This window comes from Apodemus sylvaticus, chromosome 5 (assembly GCF_947179515.1).
Source record: "Apodemus sylvaticus chromosome 5, mApoSyl1.1, whole genome shotgun sequence".
NCBI lineage: Eukaryota > Metazoa > Chordata > Mammalia > Rodentia > Muridae > Apodemus > Apodemus sylvaticus.
This window is the reverse complement of record NC_067476.1, coordinates 11181238-11202174: the sequence shown is the minus strand read 5'-3', so window position 1 is coordinate 11202174 and position 20937 is coordinate 11181238. Positions and strand designations below refer to the sequence as shown.

At 51.4% G+C, this 20937-nt stretch overlaps 1 protein-coding gene across 9 annotated transcripts in view; it reads right to left on the bottom strand.

Annotated features, from left to right (window-relative positions):
- The window catches only part of Prrc2b (proline rich coiled-coil 2B), an 84782-nt gene that overhangs the window by 28711 nt on the left and 35134 nt on the right, over positions 1 to 20937 (bottom strand). For 8 of the 9 annotated variants that reach the window (XM_052182152.1, XM_052182147.1, XM_052182149.1 and 5 more), the window contains 8 exons: positions 20492 to 20564; positions 16494 to 16637; positions 14403 to 14644; positions 13856 to 13977; positions 13352 to 13491; positions 8865 to 8955; positions 6238 to 6430; positions 1644 to 1959 (listed from right to left, as the gene is read on the bottom strand). In XM_052182152.1, coding sequence (XP_052038112.1) covers positions 1644 to 1959; positions 6238 to 6430; positions 8865 to 8955; positions 13352 to 13491; positions 13856 to 13977; positions 14403 to 14644; positions 16494 to 16637; positions 20492 to 20564 — 1321 coding nt within the window. The remainder of the gene's footprint in view (positions 1 to 1643; positions 1960 to 6237; positions 6431 to 8864; positions 8956 to 13351; positions 13492 to 13855; positions 13978 to 14402; positions 14645 to 16493; positions 16638 to 20491; positions 20565 to 20937) is intronic. The other variant, XM_052182150.1, reaches the window with a different exon arrangement.

Sequence of the window (20937 nt, the reverse complement as noted above, 5' to 3'; positions counted from 1 at the left end):
AGAAAGAAAGAAAGAAGGTCCTACCCCAATAAAACACCACAGGCAGGGCTCCGCCGAGTCAGGGGAGACCTGTACAGGGCTGTGGTGAAGCTGGCTCTGAGGACGGAGAAAGCAGCCCTAACTCAGGGACCAGCTGCACTCATCACACAAACACAAAGGATTCGACCACTGCAGGCCAGAAGCCTGAGGCCTCTCCTCAGCCCTGCTTGTTCAATGCAGTCTGTGGCACTGAGAGCAACCATGCCTCCTCCACAGCGCTCGAGGGAGGATCCAGTACGATCATGCACTCAACAGGGCCCAATGAACAGCATGTTCAAACCGGTTTCTGTATGGCAACAGCCACAAGCACGGAGACGGGCAGTCCCACTTAAGCCGCAGAGAATGGGCACCGTGAGGATACCTGCATGTCCGACTCCAGAAGGGCACTGGGAGCCAAGCGTCTCAACACTGGGAGGAGCTTACAGGAGCTGAGGCTAAAAAGAGTCTTACAGTGCTGCCTGGGGGACTGTCGCAGAAGAGAGCCGACGGCTTCCCTGGATAACGTCTGCAGTCCTGTGACTCATTATAGACTGTGGCCACTCCTTTGAAACTGTTACTGCCAGAAGTATACCCCAACACCTGGAAAGACCCCTTTCATTTCCTGTGAAACAGCGCTCTCCTTTCCGCGGCTCTCCACCACACGGTTGGCTGGGCAGCATGGGAAGGGATAGCAGCAGTAACGACAGCAAGATGGAGGAGTCTCTGTACGCCACAAGCTTTTGTGAGGCACCCACTCGGGCCTCCAAGGGCTGGCAGGCAGATATCCAAACTTTTGGGGATTTATTTATTTTAATTTATGAGCATGAGTGCATTTGCCTGCATGTATTACGTGCCCGGTACCCGGTGAGATCACAAGAGGGCATCAGATCCCCTAGGTCTGGAGTGAGAGATAGGTGTGCGCCATCACGTGAGTCCTGGGAACTACACTCAGGTCACCTGTGAGAGCAACTGCGGCAGCCATGGTGCTAAGCCTCCACCCGCACATTTTTAAATGAATTTACGTCTGTATCTGTGTAAGCATGCACGCGCGTGCGCATATGTCATAGCGTAACAGAGCAGAGAAGAACTTGCAGCTATCTATTCCACGCTGGCCTGAGTGGCAATCTTGTTCACAAGGTGCTGAGCCACCTTGTCAGCCTATACACTTACAGAATAAAGAAAAAATGGTTTGTAGATATGTAAGACATTTACCCAACTAGCTAAGAATGTTAGGAAGGGGTGGCAAGATGGCTGAGCAGGTAAAAGCACTTGGCGCCTAAGTCTAAGACCTGAGTTCAGCCTCTGAACCCACATAAAAGTGGAATGACTCCCCAAAGCTATCCTCTAACCACACACACACACCACACAAAATTAATTAAAAATTATAAAAACAGCTGAGCTGGGACCAGACAAGGGCCCAGGCCCACGTCTGTATGTGCATGTGTTTAAGATTGGGTTTCTCTCTGGATCAACTGTCTGGAACTCTATACAGACCAGGCTGACATTAACTCACAGACATCCTGCCTCTGCCTTTTCCCAGCATAATGTGCTTTAGCCACAGGTCTGGCCAGAGAAGTGGAGTCAACGGTTCAAGGCTCCCATCTGTGGGGCAGGAGTCCTCTCACCTTTGCGGACCACAGGGCCGTTCTCCGGCGGGGAGACCTTCTCAATGCCTGGGGACCGGGGCACCTCCTTTTCCGCCGGCTTCGGGGCCTCGCTGGCCTTCTGGGCCTGCCTGCACTTCTGGTCTAGCTGCTTGAGTTTGGCAGCGCAGGCGGCCAGCCTCTCCTCCCGGGCCCGGCGCTCTTCTTCTTCCCTGCGCTTCCGGGCTCGTTCCACGGCCTCGGACATCTCTGATTGGATGAACTTCTGCCGTGGGGGTGGCTTGTCCTCCTTGTCCTCGAAGGACTGCTGGCGGAACATGCTGCCCATTGTGGGCTTCTGCCAAAAGAAGGAAGGAGTAAGATGCAGGTCAGAAGCCTGGGTCGACGGCTCCTCCCTCCCCCTGGTCCTGAGGAAAACAGTACCCGATCTTCTCAGTGACTCAGAGAGGGCGCGGGGCTGATGGTTCTGCAGGAGTGGAAGGCAATGTGTACCCTTCCTGAGGCAGAAAAAGGGCGCCCTGAGAATACATGAGCCTTACACAGTCACTTCAAACCCAAGTGTCTACAGTAAGGAGAAGGTGTGACTACAAACATCCCCCTAAGTCCCCTGCTGATTGTCAGTAACAATATAAGAGGGCGCTGAGGTGCCTGGTAAAAACACTTAACACCAGACACAGCGCCAGACTACTCAGCAGGCAGTGACCAACACTGCCGCAGGCAGGCACAGGACAGCAGGAACCACAGGAGGGGGCTGATCCCCAGCCACAACAATGGAAGTTTCTGTTTCGAATGGTTGGCTAAGCAATTGTACACCTCAGACCAAAATGTCAATGCCGAACAGCAAGGTTCTGCTTCCCCTGGAAGCTAACCACACCTCAATATAACAAATACACACGTGAGAGTCAAGGCGTTCCTCCCGAAAGCTGCTTCTCACGATCCTGAAGCAACCCCGACGAGGTAAGAAACTGATGACACGCCATCTCCTCTCGCACTGCTCACTGGACAAGAAACACTATCCTTTCACACTAATGCCCACGCTTGAGAAATGACTGCTTCCTCCCAGTTCACAGCTCACCTCACAGGCCACTCTTGTTCAGCCTTCAAAATAAAAGTTTTTAATGTATGCATCTGCATGTGAGGGCTACTGACTTCAAGGCCAGAAGAGGGCATCGCGTCTCCTGGAGACAGCTGGGAGCTGCTGGCCTCAGTGCTGGGAACTAAAGTCAGGGACTCTGGCAGGGCAGAGAGCACTCTTAGCACCTGAGTCCTCTTCTCTATGGCCCTTAGACATTAAAAAATGATGTGTGTGTGTGTGTGTGTGTGCGCGTGTTCGTGTGTGCGCGTGCACAAATGCACGTGTACATGTATGTGCATTATATGTACAGCTCTGGGGGGTCAGCTCTCCCCTGCCACCATCTGGATCCTGAGTCCCTTACTCTAGTAAGCCACCAGACTTGGCAGCAGGCTCCTGTGCCCACTGGGCCATCCCGACAGCACACCCTTGTGCAGTCTGTGTTTTTGAAGATCTATTTTATCGGGCTGAAGAAACTGCTCAGCAGTTAGAAGCACGGTGTGCTCTTCTAGTGGACCCAGGTAAAACTCCCAGCACTAACACGACAGCTCACCTGTACACTGTCTCTAACTCCAGTTCCAGGGCCTCCAGGCATGTATATTGTGCACACATACATACGTGCAGTCAAGATACCCATGTATATAAGAATTTTGTAAAGATTTATTTTTAATCGTCCTGTGTTTATGTCTGTGTTGAGTATGTGTACTTGAGTGCATGTGCCAGGAGAAACCAGACGGGTCCAGCTCTACCTGAAGCTGGAGTGACAGGGCCTGTGAGCCACCTGACTTGAACTTGGTCCTCGGGGCGAGTAGAACGTGCTCTTCTTACCCTTTGAGCCATTTCTTCACTTTTCTGTATTCTTTTTTTAAATTATGTATTTAGTTTATGGATATGAGTTCTCCATTGCTCTCATCAGACACTAGAAGAGGGCATCAGATCGCATTACAGATGGTTGTGAGCCACCATGTGGGTGCTGGGAATTGAACTCAGGACCTCTGGAAGAGCAGTCAGTGCTCCTAACCACTGAGCCATCTCTCCAGTCCCACTTTTCTGTACTCTTTAACCTGGCTGTCTCCTACCCAGGCCCTGAACAGACCCAGAAGGTTCTCGTTTGCAGTGAAGCCTTCAGCAACAGGATATCTCCAGGGGAGGAGGCACAATGCATGTCCCACCTGTGTCCTCTGCAGCCAGCACAGACCCAGGCACACAGGGGGACTGGAGGGAGGTGGACACTGGACACGGCAGACCATGTTTCTCAAGGGGATTCAGAATGATGTGAATGTTGTTCATTCACAAATCACTGGGCGTGGCAGGAAAGATGGGTGTGTCGGCTGCCAAGGAGTCACAGTGCCCATGTGGGTGGCCAGAGCCTAGCAGGGTGCCAGGGTGTGGGACTAGCGCAGGAGAAGGGCGTGGCACTGTGGAGCAAAGGTGCCCCATATGGGGACTGGGGAGGGCATGTGTGCAGTGTTATCTGTTCACACACAGTGTCAACCGAGGAAGCCTCAGTGTCAGGGTGACATGGCTCCTGCTGGAAGGACGGCTGAGGGTAAAAGCACTAACTGTACAATCATGTCGACCCACCATCAAACTCCAGAATCCACGTCAAAGCCAGACGCACAGCGTGAGTGTCTGCAGCCCGTGTTCTAGGCCTGCTGGTCTGCCATACCCAACAGAAAAACAGCAAACACCTCGCAGGAGAGCAGAGATGGACACCAAAGCTCATCACCAGCTTCCACAGGTACACAGTGGAACCTGAGCTCCTGCGCACGTGCACACACACACACACACAACATAATGAGAAAGAACTGAAATAGAACTAGAGAAGTCCCTCTACATTTTGGGTTTTTGATACAGACAGGAATGCAGACGGGATGCCTGTGTGTCGCCTGTGTGTCGTCCTCCCCACTGAGGAGGCCCAAGAGCAGCGACATCCAATAGTAAGGAGTATTCTAAATATTATCCAGCACTCAAAGGAACCAGCATTCTTTAAAACACAAACCCGGACAGCAGAGACCCAGTGGATTAGTTTTCCCTAAGACAGCAAGGCAGAGCTCCAAGTCAGATAAGAATGAAATCAAAGATAACTTCATCCTCACAGCAGAGGATGAGAGATTATCAACTGCTGAAATGAATACATTGAAAGTATGATGAATGGGACCAGTGAGATGGCTCAGCAGTGAGGTACTTGCCGCCAAGTCTGGAGATCAGAGTTCAGTCCCCAGACTCCCGTGAAGATGGCCGTAAAGAACTGACTCCACGAAACTGTACATACACACACACACACACACACACACACACACACACAGTTTTAGATATAACAGGCTGGCCAGTCGCAACACTCTTCCCACGTTTCTCAATCACAGCAGAGAGAAAAGGATGTCCAATGAAAGCCTTGGCAAGATCGCATTCGCTAAGAGACCAGAGTGCCAGTCACCAGAGCCAGGAGGAATCCTGACAATAGCCCAGTCAATCTGGTCAAAGACAGGAACCATGGGCCTGACCATGAATGAGCCTCAGACCAAGCTGACCAGAGGGCCTGCCCCTTCCAAAGCATCCAGGCTGAAGCCTTTGCAAAAGGCTGTGGAATGGACAAAGCGCCAAGAGACTCGCAGGTGATATCATGCTAAAGGGCTTCAGTGGGATCGTGCCTGGTGTATGTGTCACAGTGAAGCAGCAACGAACATGTTCAGGTTTGACTCCAGTTCTTAAAAAAGCCACTACTGTTTGGACAGGAAGAACACACTTAGCATGGCCTGCAGTGAGAGCCTCTACAGGTAGGTGGCGCACTCCTCGGTTGGCGGGAAAACAGGCTTTGTGATTTTTTTTTTTGGAGGGGGAGTAAGAGAAGGGAAGGGGTTGACAACAGGGTCTCACTGTATTCTTGGCTGGCCTGGAGCTCACTATACACCATGCTGGTCTTGAACTCAGAGTTCCACCTGCCGCTGCCTCCTGAGAACTGTGACTAAAGGCCATGACCAGACAGTCTTCATATTGGATTCTGTTTCAAATAAGGGAGGGCTAGGCACACAGCTAGGAAGCATATTTTGTCTTGGAGCATGACAGTCTGATCCCTGGAGATACCATGAAGGTGAATGAAGAAAACCAACTTCCCAAAGTTGTCCTCTGACCTCTACAGGCGGGCCATGACATGTGTCAATACACACCACTCAGAAAATAAAATTTAAAAGAAAAGAAAAAGCCAGGCTGCGGTGGCACACGCCTTTAATCCCAGCCCTAGGGAGGCAGAGGCAGGTGGATTTCTGAGTTTGAGGCCAGCCTGGTCTACAAAGTGAGTTCCAGGACAGCCAGGACCACACAGAGAAACTCTGTCTCGAAAAAAAAAAAAAGAAAAAAAAGAAAAAGAAAAAAGAACATGACCCAGCACTTTCAGGAAAATCAGCCACTGCCATCACACCAACATAGTACAAGTTCTCAAGGCAGTGGCTGGGGGAGGGGGCACGGAGGGACAGAGGGAGAGGGAGCAAGCAGTGCTCATGCATATGCAGGTAACCGGCCAGGCAGACCCTGGAGCCACAGTACCTGGTAGTCAGGGCCAGAGGCCCAGCTGTGAAGCTTCCTGGAAGGAGGCTGAGGCTCTGGCACCTTTCGGACGACACGGGGCACACCCGCGGCTCCACTCCAGTCCTTCCCTTCCTCCTGAGTGCGCTTGGCATCAGTGCTGTCCGCAGAGCTCAGTGACAGCGCACGCTGCCGCCTCGGGTCCCAGCTGTTCCTAGGACAAATGGCAACTGTCAGTTTCCCAGACAGTCAGGCCTGACTGACCCCACTGGTCAGGGGCCCCCGGGAATTGTGCAGGCAGCTCTTACACTACTTTATAGACTAATTTCCTTCAGTACTACACTCATGCCCTTTATATGTGAACTGTCAAAGTTCAGGCCCAGTGTTACAAGCTGCCGTCAGTCATAGAGCCCGGGAGACATGTGACTCAACCCCATTCTCCATGGCCAAGACAAGGCGGCTCACTCACATCTAAAGAGCTGGCTCTGTGGTTAAGAGCAGCAGCCGCTCCTGCAGAGGACCTAGGTTCAGTTTCCAGCACCCACATGGAAGCTCACAGCTGTCTGTAACTCCAGTTCCAGGAATCCCACACCCCCTTCTGATCTCCACAGACACACGTGTGTGCATGTGATGCACAGACATATTTGCAGGCAAAATACCCATAAAATAAAAGTTAATAAAAAAATCTTAAAAGAGTGGGAACTGGGCCTCAGAGAGAATAAAAGCGCTGTGGCCACAGGACAGAGGACGAGCCTCCAGGCTCCATGCCATTTGCCCCCTCTGCTCTGCCCAGGGCAGGTGCCCAACCAGGGCTGTGCAACGGAGCAAAAGGCAGACGCTAAGCGACCACCACAGTGAATATAGGAAGCCCACCAGTGTAGAAAGGGAGACAGTCGCCAACAGGGCTGCTGTGAGGCAGAAAGAGAGGTGGGAGTGGGGGCGTGCTGGGCAGAGCAATGACCCAGACCTGAACACAACCACGGGCACACGGGCACAGGTGTCAGGAGGGTAGCCAACCGCAAAGACTGAGGCAGAAGAGCGAACCAAAGGCCTGCCGTGCGCACGCGCGAGTGTACACACACACACACACACACACACACACACACACACACGCACACGCACACGCACTCGCACTCGCACAGACCCACTGTGACAGGTGGCCAGAGAGGCACATAGAAGACGAACAACTGCCAGTGAAGCAAGGCATACTGGCGCACGCCTTTAATCCCAGCACAAAGAGGCAGACAAACTCTGAGTCTGAGGCCAGCCTGGTCTACAGAGTGAGTTCCAGGACAGCCAAGGCTACACAGAGACACCCTGTCTCAAATTTAAAAAGGAAAAAGAGGCAGGCGGCAGCAGGTAGATTTCTAAGTTAGAGGCCATCCTGGTCTACAGAGTGAGTTCCAGAACAGCTGGGGTTATACAGAGAAACCCTGTCTTGAAAAAACAAAACAAAATAAAATAAAATGGAAAAAGAAAAAAAAAAAAAAAGGAAAAGAGTATCAGTGACTTCTGACTTGACTTTTGAGAAATGGTCTTAGCCTCCCAGAACCAAACTGGGATCGTAGGAGGTAAGAAAGGCCACCTGATGGATGCACCACAGGAGGCAGGCCAAAGGGAAGGAGATACACTGACTGACCCCTGTGGGCAATCATGCATACAACAATCTGGAAGCTGTCTGAGGAGATCCTGAAGCCCCAAGGGCACCCTGGGAGCAGGATGTGCTGCCAAGTACTGATACCCCTAAAACTCCAAGCCAGAAACCACTGCTGATGTTAAGATAAAAACAGCCATGGGAGCCAGGCGGTGGTGGCTCATGCCTGTAATCCCAGCACTCTGGGAGGCAGAGGCAGGCGGATTTCTGAGTTCGAGGCCAGCCTGCTCTACAGAGTGAGTTCCAGGACAGCCAGGGCTACACAGAGAAACCCCGTCTCGAAAAAAACCAAAAAATCCAAAAAACCAACAAAACAAAACAACAACAACAACAACAACAACAACCAAAAAAAAAAAAAAAAAAAAAAAAAAAAAACCCAGCCATGGGGAGATGCCTCCGTGGTGAAGAGCACTTGCTGCCCCTCAGGGTGACTCATGTCACCTGTAACTCCAGCTCTAGGGTACCGGCGCCTCTATCCTCCGCAGGCACCTGCAATCTCGCATGCACACACAATTTTAAAACAGTAAAAATAAAATAAAACATGAAACACTAAGGGGATTCTAGTACAATGTTGTGTTTTCCAAAGGGAATTAAATAAAACTAGTCCAGTGGAAATAATCCCAGAGGGAAGAGGCAGAGTGAATGCAGGCAGACTGCGTGCACACACCTGCCCCTGCACCACCCCGGGCACTGCTGAAGAGGCCGGACCCTGAGAATTCGTGGATTAGCAGAGATGAGCCTTCAGCGGTATCCCACAAAAACTTTTCAGGGTGTTGTACCCTTGAGCGTCAGTGGGAAATTACATGCAGATATGTAAGCACAGACAGTCCAGCCTGGATGCATGCCCCACTGGTTCCTGCATGCTGTCTGGAGCAAACCTCGTTCCTGCTGCTATGGAAACCAGGAACTGCTCTTAGCACAGTGAGCCAGCAGCAGCACTAGCAGGCCTGGGCGGGGCTGAGAGCGGGGTGGGCGGGGTGGGGCGGAGACTCACCACTTTGACCTGCCATCCTTTACAACATCCTCCTCCTCGTCGTCATCACTGAATTTCAGCTTCTCAGAATAGTCCACCTCCTCGTGGAGGCCTGCGAGGGCAAAAAGACCCGGGAAGGTGAGAAGACACAGGACATCTCCGGCCCATCACAAGGCACTCTGAACTTACAGCCTGTGGTGCCCCATCTGAGGTGAGGCGCTGCTGACCCTGCCCAGCGGCGACTCCTCAGAGTCCTAGGTAGAAGGTGAGCCGGGCAGTACTAACCCTCCCACACACAAGTGTTAAATCAGGAGAAAAAAAAAAAGACACCCTCCCTATGTGACCCCCAAACTCACAGTGTGAGTGCTTCAGTGCTGGGTTTACAGGTAAGCACCACCACAACCAGCCTGAAAACTGTGATTCCAGGGGAAAAAAAGGGAACGTAGACCGTGTGTGTGTGTGTGTGTGTGTGTGTGTGTGTGTGTGTGTGTGTGATTGGGGGGGGGGTGTCCAGCTGTGCCACACAGACACTGTCAGAGACTGCTAGTGCCTGGGCCCCACACCCTGACTGGCACAGGCAGGGAAAGTGTCCATAACTGACGGACAAAATGGGGTGGGTCCTTATAGCCCCCAGTGTGACTGGGTTGTAAATATGAATGTGGGTGCCTGGGCAGCATTCACACGCTCATACATATACACACATGTGTGTATACATACTCACACACAAAGTAAAGGCCTTCATACACACAGATGTCACCTGTTCACACACGCGTGCACACATACTCACACCCACATAAAAGTAAAGGCCTTCACACACACAGATGCCTGCAAACTTAGTAAGACACTAGACAAACTGAATCTAAGCACATAGGAGGTGGAGGCATTTTGTATGGAGAAGGCTGCACGGGAACCATGTTGTCAAGGCAAAGCAGGGACGTCCTGTGGAAATGTGCACGGGGTCCACCTGATTGATTACCCAAACGCTCAGCCAACTGGAAGCACAAGGGAACATCACCATCCCGAGAGTCAGCACCTCTCCTCCCCACGACCCTAGCACTATTCTAGAAACAGCACAGCATACAACAAGACAAAGGCACAAAAACTGGCAGAAAAAACAGCTGGGGTGTGTCGTGCACTGAAGCATTTGCATAGCATGCCTACAACCCCAGGTTCCATCCCTAACACCACAGGAAAAGTGATCCTATTATTATCTGATTAATATAAAACAATTTTATGTCTGTCTATTTTTTGGAACAGAGTCTCACTATGTAGGCCTGGCTGTCCTGGAACTCTCTGTGTAGACGAGGTGGGACTAAAGGCACGCACCACCACACCAGGCTCATGAAACATTTTTTAAAGGAGCAGGGATTTAATTTAGTGGCAGAGCATCGGCACGCCACGGCAAGGTCCTGGGAGTGCTCTCCAGACTCATAAAACCAAAGGGTCTTCATTTACAGGTGACACGAGAGGTCATACAGAAAGTCCTAGGTCAAGAAAAAAAATAGTAAGAATCCATCTGGTCTTTGTTTTAAAAACAAAAATCTTCAAGTGATTGAAAAAAATGCACTTATAATAGTATTTAAAACATAAAGTGCCAGAAAACCATTTTCTGTTTTTATTTGCTTAGGAAATACTGTCATGTGTCACACACAGGCTGGCCTTGAACTTGGGATACAGTCAAAAGTCCCACCCACTTGGCTCAGCCCATTTACATGGTGGAGGGGGCTGAACACAGGGCCTTCTTCATGCCAGACAAGCACTCTATCAACAGGCTGTTCACTCGGCTCCTACTACCACTGCTAAAAGCTGACCAGCTTTTGTTGCTACTGCCCAGGTTGGTAAAGCGAGCCTCTAGCCTTAGCAGCCCAAGTAGCTGCGGCTGGGACTACGGGACGAACCAGCACTTGCAGCATATTTATTTGCTGGGGTGGGAAGAACATGACAGCAGCGGCTGAACTCCTTCTATTCAAATGCCAAGCAGGCCCTCTATCCATGCCCCCTGTACATGCTAAACATGGCCTCTACCCATGAATAAAATGACCAGAGAACATTAAGATCCTCTCCACCGGAGCTGAGACACAGCTCAGCAGTCAAGAGTATGTCTAACTCCTGCAGAGCACTCAAGTTTGGAGTCCAAGAAATGTGACCACAGCTTCAAGGGACCTGGCGCCCCCTTCTGGTCTCAGAGGGCATCTGCACTCATGTGCATATAGCCACACACAGGCATACACTTAAAAATTAAATAAATCTTTAAAGTAAAAAAAAAAACCACGGTCTCCATTGATAACTACAGAACACTGATGAGGAGAAAGAAGATCTAGCACGCGATTCACCGGAATCCTGGAACTCAAGAGTCAAAACTGAGCAGCTGACCCTGACACAGAAGCAGCCGCCTGGTAAATACTGCCAGGGTTGAGTACACATTTGCACAAATCCTCAAAGAACTTGAGGAGTGAAACGCACAAAGACCCAGGGTGGAAAGCTCATACTGAGTTTAAGGTTTACTTTAACTTGCACAGCTGAATAAACAAGTTCACGGAAACTCCGTCATTCAGAAATAGGCAAGGATTTATGTGCTCGGCTGATGTCTGGCAAAGGTGTGAAACCCACTCAAGAGAAAGTCTTAGTGAGTGGAAACAGTGCAGGGGCCAAAGCAGAGGCAGCAGGACCGTCGGAGAGCAGGGGACTTCACCACCGCCCAGAGGGGCAGAGGACATCTGGACTGGATGCAAAAGGTGATTTAGCAAACTGCTTTATTATTACTCATGTGTATGCAAGTATCTTCATGAGTGAATGTCATGTGTGTATCCGGGTCCCATGTGAGTCAGAAGAGGGTATCAGACCACCTGGGGGTGTAGTCCAGGTGAGTCTTCTGCAAGAGCACATGCTGCCTACCTACTGAGTCACCACTACAGCCTACAAAATGCACATTTCTTTCTTTTTTTTTAAAAGATTTATTTATTTATTATATGTGAGTACACTGTAGCTGTCTTCAGACACACCAGAAGAGGGCGTCAGATCTCATTACAGATGGTTGTGAGCCACCATGTGGTTTCTGGGATTTGAACTCAGGACCTTAGGAAGAACAGTCAGTGTTCTTAACCGCTGAGCCATCTCACCAGCCCCCATTTCTTTCTTTTTAATTATATATTATATATATGTGTGTACCTGCATGAATTTATATCTGTAGCACATGCATGCAGGAGTCCAGGGGTCTAGCTTGACCCTATTTTTGTTTCTGTTTTTTTTGTCTGTTTGTTTGTTTGATTTTGTTTTACTGAGACAGGATCTCACATGTATACCAGACACCAGGCTGGCCTCAAACTCACAGAGATCCGCTTCCCTCTCTGCCTCTTGAGTGCTGAGATTAAAGGTCTGCTCCACCATACTGGGCTAGGTTTTTTGTTTGTTATTTAATTTTTTGGTTTTGTTTTTTAATGTGTATGAGTATTCTGCCCATCTGTAGAGGCCAGAAGTGTTGGCTCCTTTGAATTACGGATGGCTCTGAGCTCCCACAGAGTAGCTAGTGCTCTAAGCCCAAACCTTCTCTCTGGTGCCCCGAGAACCTCCTCATGAGAGGTCTAAACAGATACCCAAGGCACAGTATGATATGTCGCAGGAGCAACAGCAGCTACAGATACAAATAAGAATGCTGGCCAGGCAGTGGTGGCGCACGCCTGTGATCCCAGCACTCAGGGAGGCAGAGGCAGGAGGATTGATTTCTGAGTTCAAGGCCAGCCTGGTCTACAGAGTGAGTTCCAGGACAGCCAAAGCTACACAGAGAAACCCTGTCTTGGAAAAAAAAAAAAAAGAATGCTGACAAGCTGGTAGTAGGGGCACACACCTTTGGTCCCAGCACTCAGAAGGCAGAGGCAGAGCACTCAGAAGTGCATTCAAGGCCAGCCTGAACTACAAAGTGGGTTCCAGGACAGCTAGGGATGCACAGAGAAACCTTGTCTCAAAAATCCAAAACAAAACCAAAAAAACCCAAATAGTGAGTACCTCTTACCTGCAATCTTAGCACTTAGAAGGCCAGACACAGAGGTCAAGGTCAGTCTGGTTACATATTAAGACCATGCCTCAAAATCAGCAGGGTGTGGCCTTGCAAGATAGCTCAGAAGGTGAAGTGCCTGTCCCCAAAGGTGAAATCAACTCCCATAAGACATCTGACCATGTGTGCCGGGACACAGGAATACAAGCCCATATGCATACACACGTATACCCCAAGTAAATAAATAATGTAAAAAAAAAAAAAAAAGAATCTTAAGGGAAGAGGAGGTCCTTGGAGCCAGGTAAGCACACAGTCTAGCACATGTGGGCCTAAATCTCAGCCTGGGATGATTTCCAGACAGGCATATTAGTAAATGCCTGTAATTCCAGAACGTTCTTTTTTAAAAAAAGTATCACAATCTCCCACAGCTTTACAATTAAAAGCATACTACGAAAGAAGATGCCAGCCATCCGGGGAGTGCCCTCTGCGTAAGGGCTGCTGTCCCCCAACCTCTCACCTGCCCAGCCGTCATCTGCATCGGTGTCCAGGTCATCCAGGCCCTTCAGATTTTCTGCGTTGATGATGGTGGGCCGTGGTGCCCGCTCCACCAGCTGCCTCAGTGGGCGCACTGGCCGAGCCACGCCTGGCCTTTCTTTCCTGGTCAAACAGACAAAAAATGGTGGGCTCCTGTCAACCTACAGGCGGAAACAGTCACTTCCCAAACACAGTTCCACCTTGCACAGTCTGGTGTTAAGAGTAAATAACTTTACTACTTCCTCTTAGAAGAAACATGCAATGAACAATTCCAAACATTCCGGCTCCGTCCCATCCTTGGCCCCATCCACAGTGCCACATGCCCAGTGCCAGCCTCACCACAGTCCTGCCCAGCTCCCGCACTGCAGGATTAGTCCTGCAAACCCAGCTCCTTGCCAGGTCCAAGCCCTGCCACCCACCCACAGTCTCCAGAGTGCGAAGCGCTCATGTCTGAGGTACACTCATGGCCGCAGGGTCACAGCCTTACCCATCTTGGTCATTCATCTGGAACTGCCTGAAAGGAACCCGGGGCTCCAGGCGGAGCTGAGGAAGGGGGAAGGAGCTGCGTTCCACTGTACTCTGGTTCTCTGATGACTGTGGTGAACACATCTGAAACACACGATCAAGGAGTGCGATTTTGTAACGATGGTTCCAATTACATGCTAAATGAGAATTCATTTTAGAAGTGGGAAAGGGTGAGTCAGGGGATCAGGAGGAGTGGAGAGCTTTGTGAGGAATCAGTGCCCCCCCCCCATCTGCCTTGGTCCAATAAGGCTGAGAACACTTGTCTTCCCTTTTCCTAAAGAACCAAGGCTACAGTGGCATCTGAACAACAGCGGCAGAAGCCAGAGGCAGTGAACCGGGAAAGGCTGAGGGAGCAGGACTCTGTTGCAGGCCACAGCGGTCCCTGAGACAGCTCAGGCTGAGGAAAGGACTCTAGGCTACAGTGGTCCTAGTCTGCTATCCTGAGACAGCTCAGGCTGAGTGGAGAACAGAAGCGTCCAGTTATGGGACGGGATATTCTGAAGACTTACAAAAGCCGGAAGCATGTCATGGTATGTGGGCGGCTGGTAAACATGTCCCATGAACTGTGAGGCCCCTTTGCGGCTGGGCTGAGCCGGGCGGAGAGAGGGGTCCTTAGAATCGCTGGTGCATGCCGAGGAGGGGGCTCCATCTGCCCCACCGGCGTTCCTGCTGCCCAGCTCTGTTGGGGAGGCGCTCAGAGACGCGGCAGAAATGATGTTCCGCCCACCGCCCTCCCTCCAGCTTGTCACATCTGTAAAATGGAAGGGGACAAAAGAGGAGAGGGAAGGGGAAGAGCTGTAAGGTTCGGAGGGGCATGGACACCACCCCCAAATAACGGTGAAAACAGAAAAGAACCCCAAGTGCTATCAGGGCAAGTAGGGAGAGAAGCTAGAACTTCTTTAACAGGTGTTGGACATACGCCCGAGAAACAAGTTCCGCTCCGGAGAGACACAGAGGAAAGAACTGGCTCCCTGTGGCTGAGAGCAGCAGGGCAGGACATGGGGACACCAGGACAGCCTGGCTCATCCCTTCAGCCAGCACTGCCACACCCATGCGAGCAAGTGCGACTCTCCACATGGGCTCACACTAAATCCGCTGCCCAGTGAGCCTCTGTTTGAAGCGTTGGTGCCCTGTGACCACATGTGGCATACACAGAACACACACTCAGTTCACAGGTAAAAACCACGGATGGAGCTGGTGACGTGTTTTTGTGTGGCTGTTGTAAGCTGATGACCTGAGTTCAACCCCAGGACTGCTGTGGCAGAGGGAACAACTAACCCTGACCTCCCACGCATGCTGCAGTGAGTGTGCTCCCCTACCTGACAAACACATACAGAATAAATGTCTAAAAACTTACACACCTGACCTGTGTAAGTAGACGCTATCTATCCCTGAGAGACTGCACGCACAGACCCACAGTCTGGTTTTCTCTCTTGAGAGGGTCTCACTTTATATTCCTGACTGGCTTAGAGCTCCCTCTCTGTAGACCAGGCTGGCTCAAACTCATAGAGATCCCTCTGCCTCTGCCTCTGCCTCCTCAGTGCTGAGATTACAGGCACGAGCCCCGGGCTCGGCCAGAATGACCTTCCTCACGCACACTTGAGATTCATTTATACATCAACTACAGAAGACAACAGACATCAGTGGTGTGAACACGCCCGCTTCCTCCCTGTACACTAGTTCTCAGTGTTCCTCTAGACTGTTCTGCAGGTAACTCGTGCGGCCCCACTGCATCCACAGACTGTGGGGCCGGACAGGGATGAATCCAGACGCCTCTCCATCCATCAGCGTAGGAGCTGAAAGAGCACGAGGGCCAGGCAGCCAGGCTGCTCCGGCTTCGCTGCCATCCCAGGAAGCCAGGATCACCCCTCAGACCATCTGCACCTCACCTTCTCAAAACAGAGAACTATCTAGAAGCTGGTTCTATTTCCAGACTGTAGCCTCATGGGGTAACCCATCTCAGTCACAGTAGGACTCCCCTAACACTGACCACCCCTCAGCACTGTGCACAATCAGCAAAGTCACTGTTTGGTGCCAGAGTGGCACAGTGCTTCTGGACAGTGCCATCATCAGGAGAGGCCTCAGAACTGACCAATACTGGCAGAGAAAAGATTCTTGAATTCAAGAGCTCAACAAGGAGATGGTTCAGCTCTCTTGGTCAGGTCAGATAGATGAGAAGCCACACTGGGGATCCGTTGGCAAAGCACCCCCAACAGGCCTGCCCCACTCCTGGCACCAGAGGGCGCAACAGTGCCATTCACCTGGACAATTGGGGTGTGCTGGGGAAGGGTGGAAGCCAGGCTGTGACATCTCCTGGGGTGACCGGCAACATGTGGAGGGGCATGGGAACAGGCTATAGAACCAGGGATGTAATCACGTTAGCTGCTCCCTGTATGTATCCAACCCAGCTTAACGGAAGAACATACGATGATAAAGGGACAAGTGACAAGGCCTGGCTCGGGGCGAGGGATGAGAGCCGGAGGCAGTCAGGACAAACGCCATGCTCTGATAGCCAGGTCCAAGCAGCTGGGGAACATCTGAAAGGGTAAAGAGAAAGGGATCTGGTGGGGGACCTGAGACCAGAGCTGCCCTCTACTCACTCTGAGGGCGGAGGCTTGGTCCGGGCCCATACGACAGATCTAAGGCGCCCTTTTCTTTGCCAGCCTTGTCCTGCCCTCCAGCTGCTTTCAGCGTCGGAAATTCCTCGGGAGAGAAGGATAACAGTCGGCTTGAGCCCCTTAAACCTGTAAGAGAGGCAGAGAAGACATGGGGCAAGTGAGACTGCGACAGTCCCCACTGCTGTCCTAGCCCCAAGTGGCATGACTGCAAGTCACATATCTGCACTGCCAGACAGTGACAATGACTCCCTTAGCTGTCCCGGGAGCTGGCAGGTGCCCACACAGGATGTCACCACTGCTCAGCACACACACCTTTCCAGCCCTGAGAGTGAGTCACCAGGCACATGTGCCTGCTCAGGGTGGTAAGACTGCTTCACGAAGGGCAACACCAGAAACCCCCCAAGGCTGTGGCCTGGGAGCTCTGAGGCTCAACTCTCAACCTTCTCCAGTCCTGCAAAGCCAAGTGTGGTCCTGGTGTAACCACAAGACCATTTCTTTCTTCAGCTGTCACTCACTGCTCAACTACAATCCCCTTAGAAGGAACAGACCTATTTTAACATTTTAACTCCACTCCTGACACACAGATCCCATCACTTCCTGGATGAAGAGAGGAGAGTGTCCTTTTAAGGACAGCCATGCTGAGTACCACACTACTGAACTGTTATAGCCAATCTGCTCCAGGTCGGGTCAAGCACAACCCTAGGTTTTCAGTACAATACACAGGCACCTGCCGGCTAAAACCAGTGTGCACAGGGAACTGCTCAGGTCACTGCAGCAGTGGCAGATAGTGGCCTGCCTGCTCCCACAGTCAGTGACAAGGCTGGGTGAGAACAGCCTGCCAAGTGACAGCATCAGGCAAACTCACCCCCTACAGGCAAACTGAGAAAAGGTAGGCAGGCAGCTGGTGTTAGCTGTCAACCTGACACTCTAGAACAGAGCTTTGAGGGCTGAACAACCCTTTAGAGGGGGTCACATCAGATATTTACATCACGATTCAGATCAGCAGCAAAATCACAGTTATAAAGTAGCAGTGAACATAATTTTATGGCTGGGGGATCACCACATGAGGAAATGTATTTAAAAAAAAAAAAATCACAGCCTTAGGAAGGTGAGAAACACTGCTCTAGAGTTGCCCAAGAAAGAAGTCTCACGGAAAGACTGCATCATATTGGCTAATGGGGATGTCTACGGGGGATGATTTTGATAATGCTGATTGGGCGGGAGCTCCCTCCCACTGTGGGTAGCACCATTCCCTCGGCATGGGGTCGTTTGAGAATGGAAAGCAAGCTGAACACTAGCACGCATGCGCTCATTCATGAACACTAGCACGCATGCGCTCATTCATGAACACTAGCACGCATGCGCTCATTCACCGCTCTCCGCTCTCGACTGCGATGTGTGGCTGGCTGCTTCAATGCCTGACATCTTCACTTCCCAATAACAATGGACCATAAACTGGAATTATAAATTACATAGACCCTCGCTTTCTTCTCTTTACCACAGCAACAAAAGACAAATCTATGACAGGTAATTCAACCCCACACCCACACACTAGTATCCCTAAGATTTTGGCACTTTAACATTCAGTCACCCAATACTGGCACTCTCCCATGAGACAAGCCAGGTAATCAGTGCCACGCCCGGGAGGAGGGGCACGCACCTTTGACCTCCATCCTAGCACTTGCAATGCAGGCCTGGTGAATCGAGTTAAGATCCCTGGTGCCTATGTGAAAACTGGGTGAAATAGCAGGTATCTATGACCCTAGCACTCCCTAGGAGGCAGATACAACGACCCAGAAACTCCTGGGCCAGCGCGCTTGGTGCACGGAGTGCAATGGCACTTTAACAAGGGGGACGGCAAGAACTGACTTCTGGAAGCTGACCTCTGACCTTAACATACCCACATACGGGCACTGTGGCACATATGCACCTGCACTTACACACACACACACACACACACACACACACACACACACACACACACACACACACACGTCACTACCAAGCACCATGGCATACAGTTATAATCAAAAGAGGAGGTCTTCATTAGGAAACGCCTGCCTAAGACTGTAGGCACGTCTGTGGGTATTTTTTTGGTTACGAATGGATGTACGGTACCCAGCCAATTAGAGGCAGAGCTACCCCTGGGCTCATACCCATCAGACCTCATGTATAAAGAAGCAAACTGACTGGCCAGGGGAGCGGCAGTAAGCAGCATCCCTCAGCGACTTCTTCGTTAGTTCTGGCCTCCAGAGTCCAGACGGAAGCTCCCGTGCAGACTTCTTTCTGTTCATGATGGGTTGAGCTAAAATAAACCCTTTCTTCCCCAAGTTGCTTCTGGTCATGGTGTATTGCCACAACAAAAAGTAATTTAAGACAGTGGACTCAAGCCAGACATAGGACTTGTCTCAAAAAATGAGGTGTGCCACTCATGAGGGAAGACATGCAGAACCATCCTCTGACCTTCACATGCACACATGCGCACACACACTACATGCCTGCAAGCAGCATGGAATTCCCAGATGAGCACGGATGCAGGCAGGCACACACACACACACACACCACAGTCTTCATAGAAAACAGAACGCCAGGCCTCAGATGCCAGCGCAGTTGCCACTCCACTGGCCGCCTTTCTGAGGACCTCAGTTGCCTTCCCTCCTGGCTGCCCATGTGTCACCACCACACCAGCAAAGTGCTTCCATGGTGTGCTGGTGTGCACTGAGCCACCCATCCAGAGTGAATCCATGCACACTGTGAGTGCCCAGGGCCCCAGGAGACGCTGGATACAACGTTCTAACACAGCATGGGCTTTCCTCTCCTGTCACAATGTATCTGGAGAGAGACATGGCCTCTGTGCTGGCCATCCATGTCCACCGGAAGTCAAGACGAAGCCCTGGCTTGTGGGGACACACAGGAGTGGGAAGGTACCCACTAGGGCGGAGGGCAAGAGTAAAACAGGCTGTCAGGGCTGTTTCCCCACAGAAAGATTCCACCTAGGAGCTACACCAGTCAACTCCTCACTCTCCCTCACAGGTTAGGCTGCAGAGCTGGGTGGTCACTGTGCTTCAGAACAGAAGTACACCAGCTAATGTGGAAAACCCAGCAGACCTCATGTAGCCGTCTGAATTTATGTTGCTCTCAAAACCTCCTGCTGGGGGCTGGCGAGTTGACTTGGAGGTTAAGAACACTGTCTGTTCCTTCAGAGGTCCTGAGTTCAATTCCCAGAACCACATGTCAGCTCACAACCATCTGTAACCGTAGTCTCATAGGATCAGATGACTTCTTCTGGTGTGCAGACAGACATACACGCAGAGGAAACACCCACACACATAAAAATAAACAAATCTTAAAACGAACCAACCAACCAACCAACCAGCGGATGTTGGCCTCACCTCCAGAGCAACAGGGACGGTGCCCTGTGCCCAGGACTTGTCTAAAGCACACAGCTAGCTGCCTAGTCACAGTTTACCCGAGCCACTGGAAATACTCTGAACATGTCTTCCTGCAGCACGCTAGCCCTCTGTCTCCACACAGCAGACTGACCTTTTCAGATCTGCCTGCCAGCCCAGATACTGACGAGAACCAATCCCACCCAACCTCCAAAGGCTTTGGGCGAACAGCTGCAATGGCTGCTGCATCCCCACGCTGGCTTCCTCAGGACTCAGGCCTGGAGCTGGGGCTAGTGCCAGGCCAGGGAAGGAGAAGCAGCTGGTGGCAACATGACACTGGCAATAATTACCCCCAAGCAGCGCAGCTGTCCGAAGGACCATCAGGGCCCATGTTGGGGTTCCTCTGCCCACTTCACAAGCCAATCATTACAGAACTGGCAGCCAACTTCACTCACAAAGAACACCAATACACCATCACTAGCCTTGGTGGAAGAGTCCACAGTTTCTAGGAGTCCCCATGTAACGGGACTGGTCAGGGAAAGGACCGAGCCCTCCTGCCCACACACCCAGAAGACCATCCACACCACTTACCACCGTCGTGTCCGACTGGCTTTCCACTCAGCTGTGCCCATGACTTTGGTCCACCTGGCACTGAATTTGTGTTCTAAGAAAAGGAAGGAAACACGAAGCGCCAGCTCAGCCAACCTGCTGTGCCTTGGAATGTGGCACTCAGCCGTGGCAGGGCCCAGCACCGGCCTGGCATGCTCAGGCCTAGGGTCTGTCCCCAGCACCACAAGGAAGAGGGAATGGGGCGAGAGTTGCGTTTTGAACTCAAGCCTCACGCAGAGGACAGGTGGCCACTTTCAGGGCTCTCAGTAAGCAGGCCCAGCCAGAGTCAGGAGTTTGGGGCTCAGGAGCAACTGCTGAGGACTCGCCCACGCCCACACCCATGCCCACCCACATGCATTACTCTGCAAACACTGCCAGGCTGTCCTGTGCCCACAGAGTTTTGCTGTCTTGCTCCAGAGACAAAGCTC